Source organism: Pseudophryne corroboree, chromosome 1 (assembly GCF_028390025.1).
Source record: "Pseudophryne corroboree isolate aPseCor3 chromosome 1, aPseCor3.hap2, whole genome shotgun sequence".
NCBI lineage: Eukaryota > Metazoa > Chordata > Amphibia > Anura > Myobatrachidae > Pseudophryne > Pseudophryne corroboree.
In genome coordinates this window covers 78,507,023-78,524,614 of record NC_086444.1, presented here as the reverse complement: position 1 = coordinate 78,524,614, position 17,592 = coordinate 78,507,023, and the positions used below count along the sequence as shown (strand labels likewise).

Here is a 17,592-nt window from a genome sequence, read left to right as displayed (position 1 = left end):
CTCATAGTCCGTAGTGGATGCTGGGGACTCCGTAAGGACCATGGGGAATAGCGGCTCCGCAGGAGACTGGGCACATCTAAAGAAAGCTTTAGGACTATCTGGTGTGCACTGGCTCCTCCCCCTATGACCCTCCTCCAAGCCTCAGTTAGGATACTGTGCCCGGACGAGCGTACACAATAAGGAAGGATTTTGAATCCCGGGTAAGACTCATACCAGCCACACCAATCACACCGTATAACCTGTGATCTGAACCCAGTTAACAGCATGATAACAGAGGAGCCTCTGAAAAGATGGCTCACAACAATAATAACCCGATTTTTGTAACAATAACTATGTACAAGTATTGCAGACAATCCGCACTTGGGATGGGCGCCCAGCATCCACTACGGACTATGAGAAATAGAATTATCGGTAAGTAAATTCTTATTTTCTCTAACGTCCTAAGTGGATGCTGGGGACTCCGTAAGGACCATGGGGATTATACCAAAGCTCCCAAACGGGCGGGAGAGTGCGGATGACTCTGCAGCACCAAATGAGAGAACTCCAGGTCCTCCTCAGCCAGGATATCAATTTTGTAGAATTTTACAAACGTATTTGCTCCTGACCAAGTAGCTGCTCGGCAAAGTTGTAAAGCCGAGACCCCTCGGGCAGCCGCCCAAGATGAGCCCACCTTCCTTGTGGAGTGGGCATTTACAGATTTTTGGCTATGGCAGGCCTGCCACAGAATGTGCAAGCTGAATTGTACTACAAATCCAACGAGCAATAGTCTGCTTAGAAGCAGGAGCACCCAGCTTGTTGGGTGCACACAGGAAAAACAGCGAGTCAGATTTCCTGACTCCAGCCGTCCTGGAAACATATATTTTCAGGGCACTGACAACGTCTAGCAACTTGGAGGCCTCCAAGTCCCTAGTAGCCGCAGGCACCACCAATAGGTTGGTTCAGGTGAGACGCTGAAACCACCTTGGGGAGAAACTGAGGACGAGTCCTCAATTCCGCCCTGTCCGAATGGAAAATCAGATAAGGGCTTTTTCAGGATAAAGCCGCCAATTCTGACACGCGCCTGGCCCAGGCCAGGGCCAACAGCATGACCACTTTCCATGTGAGATATTTTAACTCCACAGATTTAAGTGGTTCAAACCAATGTGACTTTTGGAACCCAAAACTACATTGAGATCCCAAGTGCCACTGGAGACACAAAAGGAGGCTGTATATGCAGTACCCCTTTTACAAACGTCTGAACTTCAGGGACTGAAGCTAGTTCTTTTTGGAAGAAAATTGACAGGGCCGAAATTTGAACCTTAATGGACCCCAATTTCAGGACCATAGACACTCCTGTTTGCAGGAAATGTAGGAATCGACCCAGTTGAATTTCCTCCGTCGGGCCTTACTGGCCTCGCACCACGCAACATATTTTCGCCAATTGCGGTGATAATGTTTTTGCGGTTACATCCTTCCTGGCTTTGATCAGGATAGGGATGACTTCATCCGGAATGCCTTTTTTCCTTCAGGATCCGGCGTTCAACCGCCATGCCGTCAAACGCAGCCGCGGTAAGTCTTGGAACAGACAGGGTCCTTGCTGGAGCAGGTCCCTTCTTAGAGGTAGAGGCCACGGATCCTCCGTGAGCATCTCTTGAAGTTCCGGTTACCAAGTCCTTCTTGGCCAATCCGGAACCACGAATATAGTGCTTACTCCTCTCCATCTTATCAATCTCAGTACCTTGGGTATGAGAGGCAGAGGAGGGAACACATACCCTGACTGGTACACCCACGGTGTTACCAGAGCGTCTACAGCTTATTGCCTGAGGGTCCCTGGACCTGGCGCAATACCTGTCGAGTTTTTAATCATGTGGAAGACTTCTGGGTGAAGTCCCCACTCTCCCGGGTGGAGGTCGTGCTGAGGAAGTCTGCTTCCCAGTTGTCCACTCCCGGAATGAATACTGCTGACAGTGCTATCACATGATTTTCCGCCCAGCGAAGAATCCTTGCAGCTTCTGCCATTGCCCTCCTGCTTCTTGTGCCACCCTGTCTGTTTACGTCGGTGACTGCCGTGATGTTGTCCGACTGGATCAACACCGGCTGACCTTGAAGCAGAGGTCTTGCTAAGCTTAGAGCATTGTAAATGTCCCTTAGCTTCAGGATATTTATGTGAAGTGATGTCTCCAGGCTTGACCATAAGCCCTGGATATTCCTTCCCTGTGTGACTGCTCCCCAGCCTCGCAGGCTGGCATCCGTGGTCACCAGGACCCAGTCCTGAATGCCTAATCTGCGGCCCTCTAGAAGATGAGCACTCTGCAACCACCACAGGAGGGACACCCTTGTCCTTGGTGACAGGGTTATCCGCTGATGCATCTGAAGATGCGATCCGGACCATTTGTCCAGCAGGTCCCACTGGAAAGTTCTTGCGTGGAATCTGCCGAATGGGATTGCTTCGTAGGAAGCCACCATTTTACCCAGAACCCTTGTGCATTGATGCACTGAGACTTGGCTCGGTTTTAGGAGGTTCCTGACTAGCTCGGATAACTCCCTGGCTTTCTCCTCCGGGAGAAACACCTTTTTCTGGACTGTGTCCAGGATCATCCCTAGGAACAGAAGACACGTCGTCGGAACCAGGTGCGATTTTGGAATATTGAGAATCCAATCGTGCTGCCGCAACACTACCTGATATAGTGCTACACCGACCTCCAACTGTTCCCTGGATCTTACCCTTATCAGGGAATTGTCCAAGGAAGGGATAACTAAAATTCACTTCCTTCGAAGGAATATCATCATTTCGGCCATTACCTTGGTAAAGACCCGGGGTGCCGTGTACCATCCATACGGCAGCGTCTGAACTGATAGTGACAGTTCTGTACCATAAACCTGAGGTACCCTTGGTGAGAAGGGTAAATTTTGACATGAAGGTAAGCATCCTTGATGTCCCGAGACATCATGTAGTCCCCTTCTTCCAGGTTCGCAATCACTGCTCTGAGTGACTCAATCTTGAATTTGAACCTCTGTACGTAAGTGTTCAAAGATTTTAGATTTAGAATCGGTCTCACCGAGCCGTCCGGCTTCGGTACCACAACAGTGTGGAATAATACCCTGTTCCCTGTTGCAGGAGGGGTATCTTGATTATCACCTGCTGGGAATACAGCTTGTGAATGGCTTCCAAAACTGTCTCCCTGTCAGAAGGAGACATCGGTAAAGCCGACTTTAGGAAACGGCGAGGGGGAGACGTCTCAAATTCTAATTTGTACCCCTGAGATATCACCTGAAGGATCCAGGGGTCTACTTGCGAGTGAGCCCACTGCGCGCTGAAATTCATTGAGACGGGCCCCCCACCGTGCCTGATTCTGCTTGTAAAGCCCCAGCGTATACTGAGGGCTTGGCAGAGGCGGGAGAGGGTTTCTGTTCCTGGGAACTGGCTGATTTCTGCAGCCTTTTTCCTCTCCCTCTGTCACGGGGCAGAAATGAGGAACCTTTTGCCCGCTTGTCCACGAAAAGACTGCGCCTGATAATACGGCGTCTTCTCATGTTGAGAGGCGACCTGGGGTACAAACGTGGAATTCCCAGCTGTTGCCGTGGCCACCAGGTCTGAAAGACCGACCCCAAATAACTCCTCCCTTAATAAAGCAATACTTCCAAATGCCGTTTGGAATACGCATCACCTGACCACTGACGTGTCCATAACCCTCTACTGGTAGAAATGGACAACGCGCTTAGACTTGATGCCAGTCGGCAAATATTCCGCTGTGCATCACGCATATATAAAAATGCATCTTTTAAATGCTCTATAGGCAAAAATATACTGTCCCTATCTAGGGTATCAATATTTTCAGTCAGGGAATCCGACCACGCCAACCCAGCACTGCACATCCAGGCTGAGGCGATTGCTGGTCGCAGTATAACACCAGTATGTGTGTAAATACCTTTTAGGATACCCTCCTGCTTTCTATCAGCAGGATCCTTAAGGGCGGCCATCTCAGGCGAAGGTAGAGCCCTTACAAGCGTGTGAGCGCTTTATCCCCCCTAGGGGGTGTTTCCCAACGCACCCTAACCTCTGAAAGGAAAGGATATAATGCCAATAACATTTTAGAAATTATCCGTTGTTATCGGGGGAAACCCACGCATCATCACACACCTCATTTAATTTCTCAGATTCAGGAAAACTACAGGTAGTTTTTCCTCACCAAACATAATACCCCTTTTTTGGTGGTACTCGTATTATCAGAAATGTGTAAAACATTTTTCATTGCCTCAATCATGTAACGTGTGGCCCTACTGGAAGTCACATTCGTCTCTTCACCGTCGACACTGGAGTCAGTATCCGTGTCGGCGTCTATATCTGCCATCTGAGGTAACGGGCGCTTTAGAGCCCCTGACGGCCTATGAGACGTCTGGACAGGCACAAGCTGAGTAGCCGACTGTCTCATGTCAACCACTGTCTTTTATACAGAGCTGACACTGTCACGTAATTCCTTCCAACAGTTCATCCACTCAGGTGTCGACCCCCTAGGGGGTGACATCACTATTACAGGCAATCTGCTCCGTCTCCACATCATTTTTCTCCTCATACATGTCGACACAAAAGTACCGACATACAGCACACACACAGGGAATGCTCTGATAGAGGACAGGACCCCACTAGCCCTTTGGGGAGACAGAGGGAGAGTTTGCCAGCACACACCAGAGCGCTATATATATACAGGGATAACCTTATATAAGTGTTTTTCCCCTTATAGCTGCTGTATAGTTAATACTGCGCCTAATTAGTGCCCCCCTCTCTTTTTTTAACCCTTTCTGTAGTGTAGTGACTGCAGGGGAGAGACAGGGAGCTTCCCTCCAACGGAGCTGTGAGGGAAAATGGCGCCAGTGTGCTGAGGAGATAGGCTCCGCCCCTTTTTCGCGGACTTTTCTCCTGCTTTTTTATGGATTCTAGCAGGGGTTAAATGCATCCATATAGCCCAGGAGCTATATGTGATGCATTTTTTTTGCCATCCAAGGTGTTTTTATTGCGTCTCAGGGCGCCCCCCCCCCAGCGCCCTGCACCCTCAGTGACCGAAGTGTGAAGTGTGCTGAGAGCAATGGCGCACAGCTGCAGTGCTGTGCGCTACCTTGTTGAAGACAGGACGTCTTCTGCCGCCGATTTTCCGGACCTCTTCTGCCTTCTGGCTCTGTAAGGGGGCCGGCGGCGCGGCTCTGGGACCCATCCAAGCTGGGCCTGTGATCGTCCCTCTGGAGCTAATGTCCAGTAGCCTAAGAAGCCCAATCCACTCTGCACGCAGGTGAGTTCGCTTCTTCTCCCCTTAGTCCCTCGATGCAGTGAGCCTGTTGCCAGCAGGTCTCACTGAAAATAAAAAACCTAATCTAAAACTTTCACTAAGAAGCTCAGGAGAGCCCCTAGTGTGCACCCTTCTCGTTCGGGCACAGAGATCTAACTAAGGCTTGGAGGAGGGTCATAGGGGGAGGAGCCAGTGCACACCAGATAGTCCTAAAGCTTTCTTTAGATGTGCCCAGTCTCCTGCGGAGCCGCTATTCCCCATGGTCCTTACGGAGTCCCCAGCATCCACTTAGGACGTTAGAGAAATATAATCGTACAGATATCCCTTATATGTATAGAAGATGAAAAATTAGGAGTGTGTGATGTTTAACAGCACGAGCTGCGATCCTATAGTCACTTCATACTCTCAGCGGAGAAACGTATGACTTTCTATGAAGGATACCTGCTGTTTTTGGATCTAACCTTCTGATAATTGGTTGTCTCTTTTTGTTGTGGCTGGAACCTGTGGTTCTCCCCATCCACGCCAGCTCCGTGCTGAAACACCCGCAGGACCTCCTGCAATGTGACAGCTACTGGTTCTGTGTTCCGGACAATATCCTTCTCTTGCTCTGTAATTCCTTCTGGACCCTCTTCAAGTGGATCCATTGTTGGAAGAGACTGAGAATAAAAACATATTACACAGATATTTACCAAATGTGCAAAATACACTGAATGTATGTCAAAGTGCATAGATTCGCCAGCATGCAGACTTGTGCGCATCTATGCGACCGCTGTCCCTATTTATACGCTTGGTTTCTTAGCCGCCACCATTATCAGCCCTAGCCTTGATGGAAGTGAGCCGCCTGAAAACAGGCTTATGTTTGTGTCGGCACAACTCTGTGTAGCCCGCTAATCCGCCAACATGCCCTGGATACTACATTACTAAATTTACCTGGTATATGTTCCACATGTCAAATTTCGCAGTGTCAACAATGACAGAATGTCTATATTGTCATAATGCTGATACTATGAATGTCAACAGAGAGAATGTCAAAAGACGATTTTAGTTAGGGTTAGGGCTAGGCTGTGGTTATGGTCCGCATTAGGGATAGACTGCGGTTAGGGTAAGGCTGTGGTTATGGTTAGGTTACAGTTAGCCTGTGCATAGCCGTAACTACGTGTGGGCCAACGGTGCACTGCCCACAGCGCATCTGCACTGTAGGCGCATCCGCTGACCCACACACGTCACACAGAGCCGCGCCGCACAAGAGAAACCAGTGTGCAGCCGACAAGCTGCAGCGCCCGGCAACATTGTCAGAGCGTGATATAGATTGGCTGCTGGGCGCTGTGGCTTGTTGTCTCCATGCTGTGGTCTCCCCTGCTGGCGCTGTTAAAGGACGGAGTAGCTGCTCCCCCGCCCTCCTTGCTGTTGTCTCGTGGCGCCGGCATCTAGGAGCAGAGAGGTGACCCCCCCCCCCCCGTGCTGTGGGCTCCCAGGAAGAGTGGCGGCTCCCCGACGACAGGCAAGTCTCTCCCTCCCTTTCTCTCTCTCTCTTTCTCCCCCCGATTCTCTCCTTCTCTCCTTCAGCCTTATGTGTAAAAAAGGGGTACTGCCTGTCTAATGTGTAAAAATGGGGGACTCTGCCTGTCTAATGTGGAAAAAAGGGGAATTCTGCCTTTTTAATGTGGAAAAAAGGGGGACTGCCTGTCTAATGTGTAAAAATGGGGACTCTTCCTGTCTAATGTGTAAAAATGGGGACTGCCTGTCTAATGTGTAAAAAAGGGGGGACTCTGCCTGCCTAATGTGCAAAAAGGGGGACTGCCTGTCTAATGTGTAAATAAGGGGGGACTCTGCCTGCCTAATGTGTAAAATAGGGGGAATCTGCCTGCGTAATATGAAAAAAGAGGGACTCTGCCTGTCTAATGTGTAAAAAAGTGGGACTCTGCCTGCCTACCATGTAAAAAGGGGGACTCTACCTGCCTTCAGTGCGCACTAACACCATTCTGTATGGGGGTAGGGGGGCGCTGATGCTGTGTCTTGCACACAGCGCTAAAATGTCTAGTTACGGCACTGAGCCTGTGGTTAGGATTATGATGCGGTTAAGATTATTTTGTGGCTATGTTATGTTGCGGTTAGGGTTAGGTTGTGACTATGTTATATTGCGGTTAGGGTTAGTCTGCGCTTAAGGCTAGGCTGTGGCTAGGGTTAGACTGCGGATTTGGGCCTAATTCAGATCTGATCGTAGATGTGCTAAATTTAGCACATCTGATTAGTTTCTCAGACATGCTGGGGGGACGCCCAGCATGGGGCTATCCGCCCCGCAAGTCTGTCTCTACCCCCCCCCCCTTCCCCCGCACAGGTGCAAAAGTATCGCATGGCGGCAATGCTTTTGCACCCGGCGAGTAGCTCCCTGACTGCAAAGTTCCTGTGTCCGCATCGGCCCGGATGTATATACTGCTACACCTGTGTATAATGCCCACAAGTATATACTGCTGCACCACAGTCAAATGAGTAAATGATCAAGCAGCTTCTCCCACGGTGAGTCAATGTTGTGTTGTAAAGGAATCGGCTAGGAGGCGCCGGACGTCTCCATCCTCCCCAGTCTAATTGCCGCTGCGCTTTCCACTGACCACCAATTGGTTTGCTGCCGCTTCGATAAAGCTCCAGCACGAGCGAAACGCATCAGAGGTATTGGTGATGAGGAAACCACCATTGAGGATAGACGTAATACGGACATCAGCTCACCACCAGAAAGCGGCAGCAAACCAATTGGCGGTCAGCGGAAGGCGCAGCGGCAATTAGACTGGGGAGGAAGGAGATGTCCGGCGCCTCCTAGCCGATTCCTTTACAACACAACATTGACTCACCGTGGGAGAAGCTGCTTGATCATTTACTCATTTGACTGTGGTGAGCCCGTTAATACCCTCATAGGTGGCCAGTACTGAGCGTATATACGCAATGGTGTACTAACAGAATTGGCTCATTTATTCTACAATGCAAATGTATGAACGGTATTTAACCTTCTGGAAATAATTTGCACCAGGATAATTAATAAATATTTGTGCGGGACTAAAAAGGAAAGGTCCGGTATATACGGCTTTTTTATCCACTGGACATTATTGTGTTTTTTTTTCCTGACAGTGCATTGTCTTTTTTATTAATTGATCCACCTTTATTAGCAGTTAATCTACAAAGAATTGATACATTGACATATTGCAAGTAATTGGAGAGATATAAATGTATTAGACCAGGTCGCTTACTTGATGTATTAATGTTCATATAGATTTTAAATAATAAGAATTTACTCACCGGTAATTCTATTTCTCGTAGTCCGTAGTGGATGCTGGGACTCCGTAAGGACCATGGGGGATAGCGGCTCCGCAGGAGACTGGGCACAACTAAAAGAAAGCTTTAGACTACTGGTGTGCACTGGCTCCTCCCACTATGACCCTCCTCCAGACTTCAGTTAGGATACTGTGCCCGGAAGAGCTGACACAATAAGGAAGGATTTTGAATCCCGGGTAAGACTCATACCAGCCACACCAATCACACCGTATAACTCGTGATACAATACCCAGTTAACAGTATGATAACAACTGAGCCTCTCAACAGATGGCTCAACAATAACCCTTTAGTTAGGCAATAACTATATACAAGTATTGCAGACAATCCGCACTTGGGATGGGCGCCCAGCATTCACTACGGACTACGAGAAATAGAATTACCGGTGAGTAAATTCTTATTTTCGCTAACGTCCTAAGTGGATGCTGGGACTCCGTAAGGACCATGGGGATTATACCAAAGCTCCCAAACGGGCGGGAGAGTGCGGATGACTCTGCAGCACCGAATGGGCAAACTCTATGTCCTTCTCAACCAGGGTGTCAAACTTGTAGAATTTAGCAAACGTGTTTGACCCCGACCAAGTAGCTGCTCGGCAAAGTTGTAGAGCCGAGACCCCTCGGGCAGCCGCCCAAGAAGAGCCCACCTTCCTCGTGGAATGGGCTTTTACTGATTTAGGATGCGGCAGTCCCGCCGCAGAATGTGCAAGCTGAATCGTACATAGATTTTCAGGGCCCTGACTACGTCCAACAACTTGGAAGCCTCCAAGTCTGTAGTAGCCGCAGGCACCACGATAGGTTGGTTCAGATGAAAAGCTGATACCACTTTAGGAAGAAACTGGGGACGAGTCCTCAATTCTGCCCTATCCATATGGAAAATCAGATAAGGGCTTTTACATGACAAAGCCGCCAATTCTGATACACGCCTGGCCAAAGCCAAGGCCAACAACATGACCACTTTCCACGTGAGATACTTCAATTCCACGGTTTTAAGTGGCTCAAACCAATGTGACTTTAGGAAATCCAACACCACGTTGAGATCCCAAGGTGCCACTGGAGGCACAAAAGGGGGCTGAATATGCAGCACTCCCTAAACAAAAGTCTGAACTTCAGGTAGTGAAGCCAGTTCTCTCTGGAAGAAAATCGATAGAGCCGAAATCTGGACCTTAATGGAACCCAATTTTAGGCCCATAGTCACCCCTGACTGTAGGAAGTGCAGGAAACGGCCCAGCTGAAATTCCTCCGTTGGGGCCTTCCTGGCCTCACACCACGCAACATATTTTCGCCATATGCGGTGATAATGATTTGCGGTTACTTCTTTCCTAGCTTTAATCGGCGTAGGAATGACTTCCTCCGGAATGCCCTTTTCCTTCAGGATCCGGTGTTCAACCGCCATGCCGTCAAACGCAGCCGCGGTAAGTCTTGGAACAGACAGGGCCCCTGCTGCAGCAGGTCCTGTCTGAGCGGCAGAGGCAATGGGTCCTCTGACATCATTTCTTGAAGTTCCGGGTACCAAGCTCTTCTTGGCCAATCCGGAACAATGAGTATAGTTCTTACTCCTCTTCTTCTTATTATCCTCAGTACCTTTGGTATGAGAGGAAGAGGAGGGAACACATAAACCGACCGGTACACCCACGGTGTCACTAGAGCGTCCACAGCTATCGCTATCGGGTCTCTTGACCTGGCGCAATATCTTTCTAGCTTTTTGTTTAGGCGGGACGCCATCATGTCCACCTGTGGCCTTTCCCAACGGTTTACAATCAGTTGGAAGACTTCTGGATGAAGTCCCCACTCTCCCGGGTGGAGGTCGTGCCTGCTGAGGAAGTCTGCTTCCCAGTTGTCCACTCCCGGAATGAACACTGCTGACAGTGCTAACACGTGATTTTCCGCCCATCGGAGAATCCTTGTGGCTTCTGCCATCGCCGTCCTGCTTCTCGTGCCGCCCTGTTGGTTTACATGGGCGACCGCCGTGATGTTGTCTGACTGGATCAGTACCGGCTGGTTTTGAAGCAGGGGTTTTGCCTGACTTAGGGCATTGTAAATGGCCCTCAGCTCCAGAATATTTATGTGCAGGGAAGTCTCCTGACTTGACCATAGTCCTTGGAAGTTTCTTCCCTGTGTGACTGCCCCCCAGCCTCGAAGGCTGGCATCCGTGGTCACCAGGACCCAGTCCTGTATGCCGAATCTGCGGCCCTCTTGAAGATGAGCACTCTGCAGCCACCACAGGAGAGACACCCTGGTCCTTGGAGACAGGGTTATCAGCCGATGCATCTGAAGATGCGATCCGGACCACTTGTCCAACAGGTCCCACTGAAAGGTTCTTGCATGGAACCTGCCGAATGGAATCGCTTCGTAGGAAGCTACCATCTTTCCCAGGATCCGCGTGCAGTGATGCACCGACACCTGTTTTGGTTTTAGGAGGCCTCTGACTAGGGATGACAGCTCCTTGGCCTTCTCCTCCGGGAGAAACACTTTTTTCTGTTCTGTGTCCAGAACCATCCCCAGGAACAGTAGACGTGTCGTAGGGACCAGCTGTGACTTTGGAATATTTAGAATCCAGCCGTGCTGTTGTAGCACCTCCCGAGATAGTGCTACCCCGACCAACAACTGCTCCCTGGACCTCGCCTTTATCAGGAGATCGTCCAAGTACGGGATAATTAAAACTCCCTTCTTTCGAAGGAGTATCATCATTTTGGCCATTACCTTGGTAAAGACCCTCGGAGCCGTGGATAGACCGAACGGCAACGTCTGGAATTGGTAATGACAATCCTGTACCACAAATCTGAGGTACTCCTGGTGAGGATGGTAAATGGGGACATGCAGGTAAGCATCCTTGATGTCCAGTGATACCATGTAATCCCCCTCGTCCAGGCTTGCAATAACCGCCCTGAGCGATTCCATCTTGAACTTGAATTTTTTTATATATGTGTTCAAGGATTTCAAATTTCAAATGGGTCTCACCGAACCGTCCGGTTTCGGTACCACAAACATTGTGGAATAGTAACCCCGTCCTTGTTGAAGTAGGGGCACCTTTACTATCACCTGTTGTGAATACAGCTTGTGAATTGCCTGTAACACTGCCCCCCTGCCTGAGGGAGTGGTTGGTAAGGCAGATTTGAGGAAACGGCGGGGGGGAGACGTCTCGAATTCCAGCTTGCACCCCTGAGATACCACTTGAAGGATCCAGGGATCCACCCGTGAGCAAGCCCACTGATTGCTGAAATATTTGAGACGGGCCCCCACCGTACCTGGCTCCGCCTGTGGAGCCCCAGCGTCATGCTGTGGACTTAGAGGAAGCGGGGGAGGACTTTTGCTCCTGGGAACTGGCTGTATGCTGCAGCTTTTTCCCTCTACCTCTGCCTCTGGGCAGAAAGGACGCGCCCCTAACCCGCTTGCCCCTATTGGGCCGAAAGGACTGTACCTGATAATACGGTGCTTTCTTTGGCTGTGAGGGAACATGGGGTAAAAATGTAGACTTCCCAGCTGTTGCTGTGGAAACGAGGTCCGAGAGACCATCCCCGAACAACTCCTCACCCTTATAAGGCAGAACTTCCATGTGCCTTTTAGAATCTGCATCTCCTGTCCACTGCCGAGTCCATAACCCTCTCCTGGCAGAAATGGACATTGCACTTATTTTAGATGCCAGCCGGCAAATATCCCTCTGTGCATCCCTCATGTATAAAAGTGCGTCTTTAATATGCTCTACGGTTAGCAATATAGTGTCCCTGTCTAGGGTATCAATATTTTCCGACAGGGAATCTGACCACGCAGCTACAGCACTGCACATCCATGCTGAAGCAATAGCTGGTCTCAGTATAACACCTGTGTGTGTATATATAGACTTCAGGATAGCCTCCTGCTTTCTATCAGCAGATTCCTTCAGGGCGGCCGTATCCGGAGACGGTAGTGCCACCTTCTTTGACAAGCGTGTGAGCGCTTTATCCACCCTAGGGGATGTTTCCCAACGTGACCTATCCTCTGGCGGGAAAGGGTACGCCATTAGTAACCTCTTAGAAATTACCAGTTTCTTATCAGGGGAAGTCCACGCTTCTTCACACACTTCATTTAACTCTTCAGATGGAGGAAAAGCTACTGGTAGTTTTTTCTCTCCAAACATAATACCCTTTTTTGTGGTACCGGGGGTAACATCAGAAATGTGCAACACATTTTTCATTGCCTCAATCATGTAACGTGTGGCCCTACTGGAAGTTACATTAGTCTCATCGTCGTCGACACTGGAGTCAGTATCCGTGTCGACATCTGTGTCTGCCATCTGAGGTAGCGGGCGTTTTAGAGCCCCTGATGGCTTTTGAGACGCCTGGGCAGGCACAGGCTGAGAAGCCGGCTGTCCCACATTTGGTATGTCGTCAAACCTTTTATGCAAGGAGTCGACACTGTCGCGTAATTCCTTCCACAGCACCATCCACTCAGGTGTCGACCCCGCAGGGGGTGACATCACATTTATCAGCATTTGCTCCGCCTCCACATAAGCCTCCTCATCAAACATGTCAACACAGCCGTACCGACACACCGCATACACACAGGGAATGCTCTGACAGAGGACAGGACCCCACAAAGCCCTTTGGGGAGACAGAGAGAGAGTATGCCAGCACACACCAGAGCGCAGGGATCCCACTATAAATGAGTGTTTTTCCCTTATAGCTGCTTATATAATATATACTGCGCCTAAATTTAGTGCCCCCCCCTCTCTTTTTTACCCTTCTGTAGCTTGTACACTGCAGGGGAGAGCTAGGGAGCGTCCTTCCAGCGGAGCTGTGAGGGAAAAATGGCGCCAGTGTGCTGAGGGAGATGGCCCCGCCCCTTTTCCGGCGAACTTCTCCCGCTTTTTCTGGAATTCTGGCAGTGGTATTTTTACACCTATACAGCCTTCCTGACTATATATGGTGTAGATTTGCCAGCCAAGGTGTCTTATATTGCCCTCAGGGCGCCCAGGGCGCCCAGGGCGCCCCCCCCCCCCTCCCCCCCAAGCGCCCTGCACCCATCAGTGACCGGAGTGTGAGGTGTGCATGAGGAACAATGGCGCACAGCTGCAGTGCTGTGCGCTACCTTGTTGAAGACTGAAGTCTTCTGCCGCCGATTTTCCGGAACACTTCTTGCTTCTGGCTCTGTAAGGGGGCCGGCGGCGCGGCTCCGTGAACGAACACCAAGGTCGGGTCCTGCGGTCGATCCCTCTGGAGCTAATGGTGTCCAGTAGCCTAAGAAGCCCAAACTACCACCTGTTAGGTAGGTTCGCTTCTTCTCCCCTTAGTCCCTCGCTGCAGTGAGTCTGTTGCCAGCAGATCTCACTGTAAAATAAAAAACCTAAATATACTTTCTTTCTAGGAGCTCAGGAGAGCCCCTAGTGTGCATCCAGCTCAGCCGGGCACAAGAATCTAACTGAAGTCTGGAGGAGGGTCATAGTGGGAGGAGCCAGTGCACACCAGTAGTCTAAAGCTTTCTTTTAGTTGTGCCCAGTCTCCTGCGGAGCCGCTATCCCCCATGGTCCTTACGGAGTCCCAGCATCCACTTAGGACGTTAGAGAAAGTGTATTAAAATTGTGGGATTAGAAGCACTGACTGGTGCTAATTTTATATAAAATAAGGAAGGTTATCCAGCGCTCATGTAGGTGGGTATTTGATTTGCCCTAAGGCTGCTACCTATTTGCAGAAGTTCCTCAAACATCATCCCTTTCAAATAGCACAAATTTGTCCCTTTGGCGCACCTAACCCCATATTGTACCTTTATATAAAATAAAATATAAAATAAGAATACTGTATGTGTGACAACATGTGGCTGTACTCATCTCATTTAAGCCTTTAATTATTAGAAATAAGTGCATTTTTATTTAATTTAATTTCTTTTATTTTATGGTTATCTCCTGTAGCAACAGGAGATGTTGTTTATGTGTACACAGGCATAATCTCACTATTTGCAGCTGAATAGTAATTAAGATTTGGTGGATTATCACTCTTCTTTTATTAGTATATTAATTTAATAAAATAATAAGATTTTACTCACCGGTAAATCTATTTCTCGTAGTCCGTAGTGGATGCTGGGAACTCCATAAGGACCATGGGGAATAGTGGCTCCGCAGGAGACTGGGCACAACTAAAAGAAAGCTTTTAGACTACCTGGTGTGCACTGGCTCCTCCCACTATGACCCTCCTCCAAGCCTCAGTTAGGATACTGTGCCCGGAAGAGCTGACACAATAAGGAAGGATTTTGAATCCCGGGTAAGACTCATACCAGCCACACCAATCACACCGTATAACTTGTGATACTATACCCAGTTAACAGTATGAAATATAACTGAGCCTCTCAACAGATGGCTCAACAATAACCCTTAGTTCGGCAATAACTACATACAAGTATTGCAGACAATCCGCACTTGGGATGGGCGCCCAGCATCCACTACGGACTACGAGAAATAGATTTACCGGTGAGTAAAATCTTATTTTCTCTGACGTCCTAGTGGATGCTGGGAACTCCGTAAGGACCATGGGGATTATACCAAAGCTCCCAAACGGGCGGGAGAGTGCGGATGACTCTGCAGCACCGAATGAGAGAACTCAAGATCCTCCTCAGCCAGGGTATCAAATTTGTAGAATTTTGCAAACGTGTTTGCCCCTGACCAAGTTGCAGCTCGGCAAAGTTATAAAGCCGAGACCCCTCGGGCAGCCGCCCAAGATGAGCCCACTTTCCTCGTGGAATGGGCTTTTACTGATTTAGGATGCGGCAATCCAGCCGCAGAATGCTCCAGCTGAATTGTGCTACAAATTCAGCGAGCAATAGTCTGCTTAGAAGCAGGAGCACCTATTTTGTTGGGTGCCTACAGGATAAAAAGCGAGTCAGTTTTCCTGACTCCAGCCGTCCTGGAAATATAAATTTTTAAGGCCCTAACTACGTCCAGTAACTTGGAATCTTCCAAGTCCCTAGTAGCCGCAGGCACTACAATAGGTTGGTTTAAGTGAAAAGCTGATACCACCTTAGGGAGAAACTGGGGACGAGTCCTCAATTCTGCCCTATCCATATGGAAAATCAGATAAGGGCTTTTACATGACAAAGCCGCCAATTCTGACACACGCCTGGCCGAAGCCAAGGCCAATAACATGACCACTTTCCACGTGAGATATTTCAAATCCACAGTTTTAAGTGGCTCAAACCAATGTGATTTTAGGAAACTCAACACCACGTTGAGATCCCAAGGTGCCACAGGAGGCACAAAAGGGGGCTGAATATATAGCACTCCCTTTACAAATGTCTGAACTCCAGGCAGTGAAGCCAGTTCTTTCTGGAAGAAAATCGACAGAGCCGACATCTGGACCTTAATGGAACCCAAGTTTAGGCCCATAGTCACTCCTGACTGTAGGAAGTGCAGAAAACGACCCAGCTGAAATTCCTCTGTTGGGGCCTTCCTGGCCTCACACCACGCAACATATTTTCGCCAAATACGGTGATAATGGTTTGCGGTTACTTCTTTCCTGGCTTTTATCAGCGTAGGAATGACTTCCTCCGGAATGCCTTTTTCCTTTAGGATCCGGAATTCAACCGCCATGCCGTCAAACGCAGCCGCGGTAAGTCTTGGAACAGACAGGGCCCCTGCTGTAGCAGATCCTGTCTGAGCGGTAGAGGCCATGGGTCCTCTGATATCATTTCTTGAAGTTCTGGGTACCAAGCTCTTCTTGGCCCATCCGGAACCACGAGTATCGTTCTTACTCCTCGTTTTCTTATTATTCTCAGTACCTTTGGTATGAGAGGCAGAGGAGGGAATACATAAACCGACTGGTACACCCACGGTGTCACTAGAGCGTCCACAGCTATTGCCTGAGGGTCCCTTGACCTGGCGCAATATCTAGTTTTTTGTTTAGGCGGGACGCCATCATGTCCACCTGTGGCCTTTCCCAACGGTTTACCAACAGTTGGAAGACTTCTGGATGAAGTCCCCACTCTCCCGGGTGTAGGTCGTGCCCGGAATGAACACTGCTGACAGTGCTAAGACGTGATTCTCCGCCCATCGGAGAATCCTTGTGGCTTCTGCCATCGCCATCCTGCTTCTTGTGCCGCCCTGTCGGTTTACAAGGGCGACTGCCGTGATGTTGTCTGATTGGATCAGTACCGGCTGGTTTTGAAGCAGAGGCCTTGCCAGACTTAGGGCATTGTAAATGGCCCTCAGTTCCAGAATATTTATGTGTAGGGACGACTCCTGACTTGACCAAAGTCCTTGGAAATTTCTTCCCTGTGTGACTGCCCCCCAGCCTCGAAGGCTGGCATCCGTGGTTACCAGGACCCAGTCCTGTATGCCGAATCTGCGGCCCTCTTGAAGATGAGCACTCTGCAGCCACCACAGTAGAGATACCCTGGTCCTTGGAGACAGGGTTATCAGCCGATGCATCTGAAGATGCGATCCCGACCACTTGTCCAAGAGGTCCCACTGAAAGGTTCTTGCATGGAACCTGCCGAATGGAATTTTGCTTCGTAAGAAGCTACCATTTTTCCCAGGACTCGTGTGCAGTGATGCACCGATACCTGTTTTGGTTTCAGGAGGTCTCTGACTAGAGATGACGGCTCCTTGGCTTTCTCCTGCGGGAGAAACACTTTTTTCTGTTCTGTGTCCAGAACCATCCCCAGGAACAGTAGGCGTGTGGTAGGAACCAGCTGTGACTTTGGAATGTATAGAATCCATCCGTGCTGTTGTAGCACTTCCCGAGATAGTGCTACTCCGACCAACAACTGCTCCTTGGACCTCGCCTTTATAAGGAGATCGTCCAAGTACGGGAAAATTAAAACTCCCTTTTTTCGAAGGAGTATCATCATTTCTGCCATTACCTTGGTAAAGACCCTCGGTGCCGTGGACAGTCCAAACGGCAGTGTTTGGAATTGGTAATGGCAATCCTGTACCACAAATCTGAGGTACTCCTGGTGAGGATGGTAAATGGGGACATGTAGGTAAGCATCCTTGATGTCCAGGGATACCATGTAATCCCCCTCCTCCAGGCTTGCAATAACCGCCCTGA

At 49.4% G+C, this 17,592-nt stretch overlaps 1 protein-coding gene and 1 long non-coding RNA gene across 4 annotated transcripts in view; one reads left to right on the top strand and one right to left on the bottom strand.

The window, feature by feature from the left end:
- SPEF2 (sperm flagellar 2) overlaps window positions 1–17,592 on the bottom strand; it is an 853,267-nt gene that overhangs the window by 5,032 nt on the left and 830,643 nt on the right. For all 3 annotated transcript variants that reach the window (XM_063960786.1, XM_063960790.1, XM_063960798.1), the window contains one exon: window positions 5,723–5,917. In XM_063960786.1, the coding sequence (XP_063816856.1) occupies window positions 5,723–5,917 (195 nt within the window). The remainder of the gene's footprint in view (window positions 1–5,722; window positions 5,918–17,592) is intronic.
- LOC135056086 (uncharacterized) overlaps window positions 1–17,592 on the top strand; it is a 237,576-nt gene that overhangs the window by 202,960 nt on the left and 17,024 nt on the right. The gene's annotated exons all lie outside the window — the stretch shown is intronic.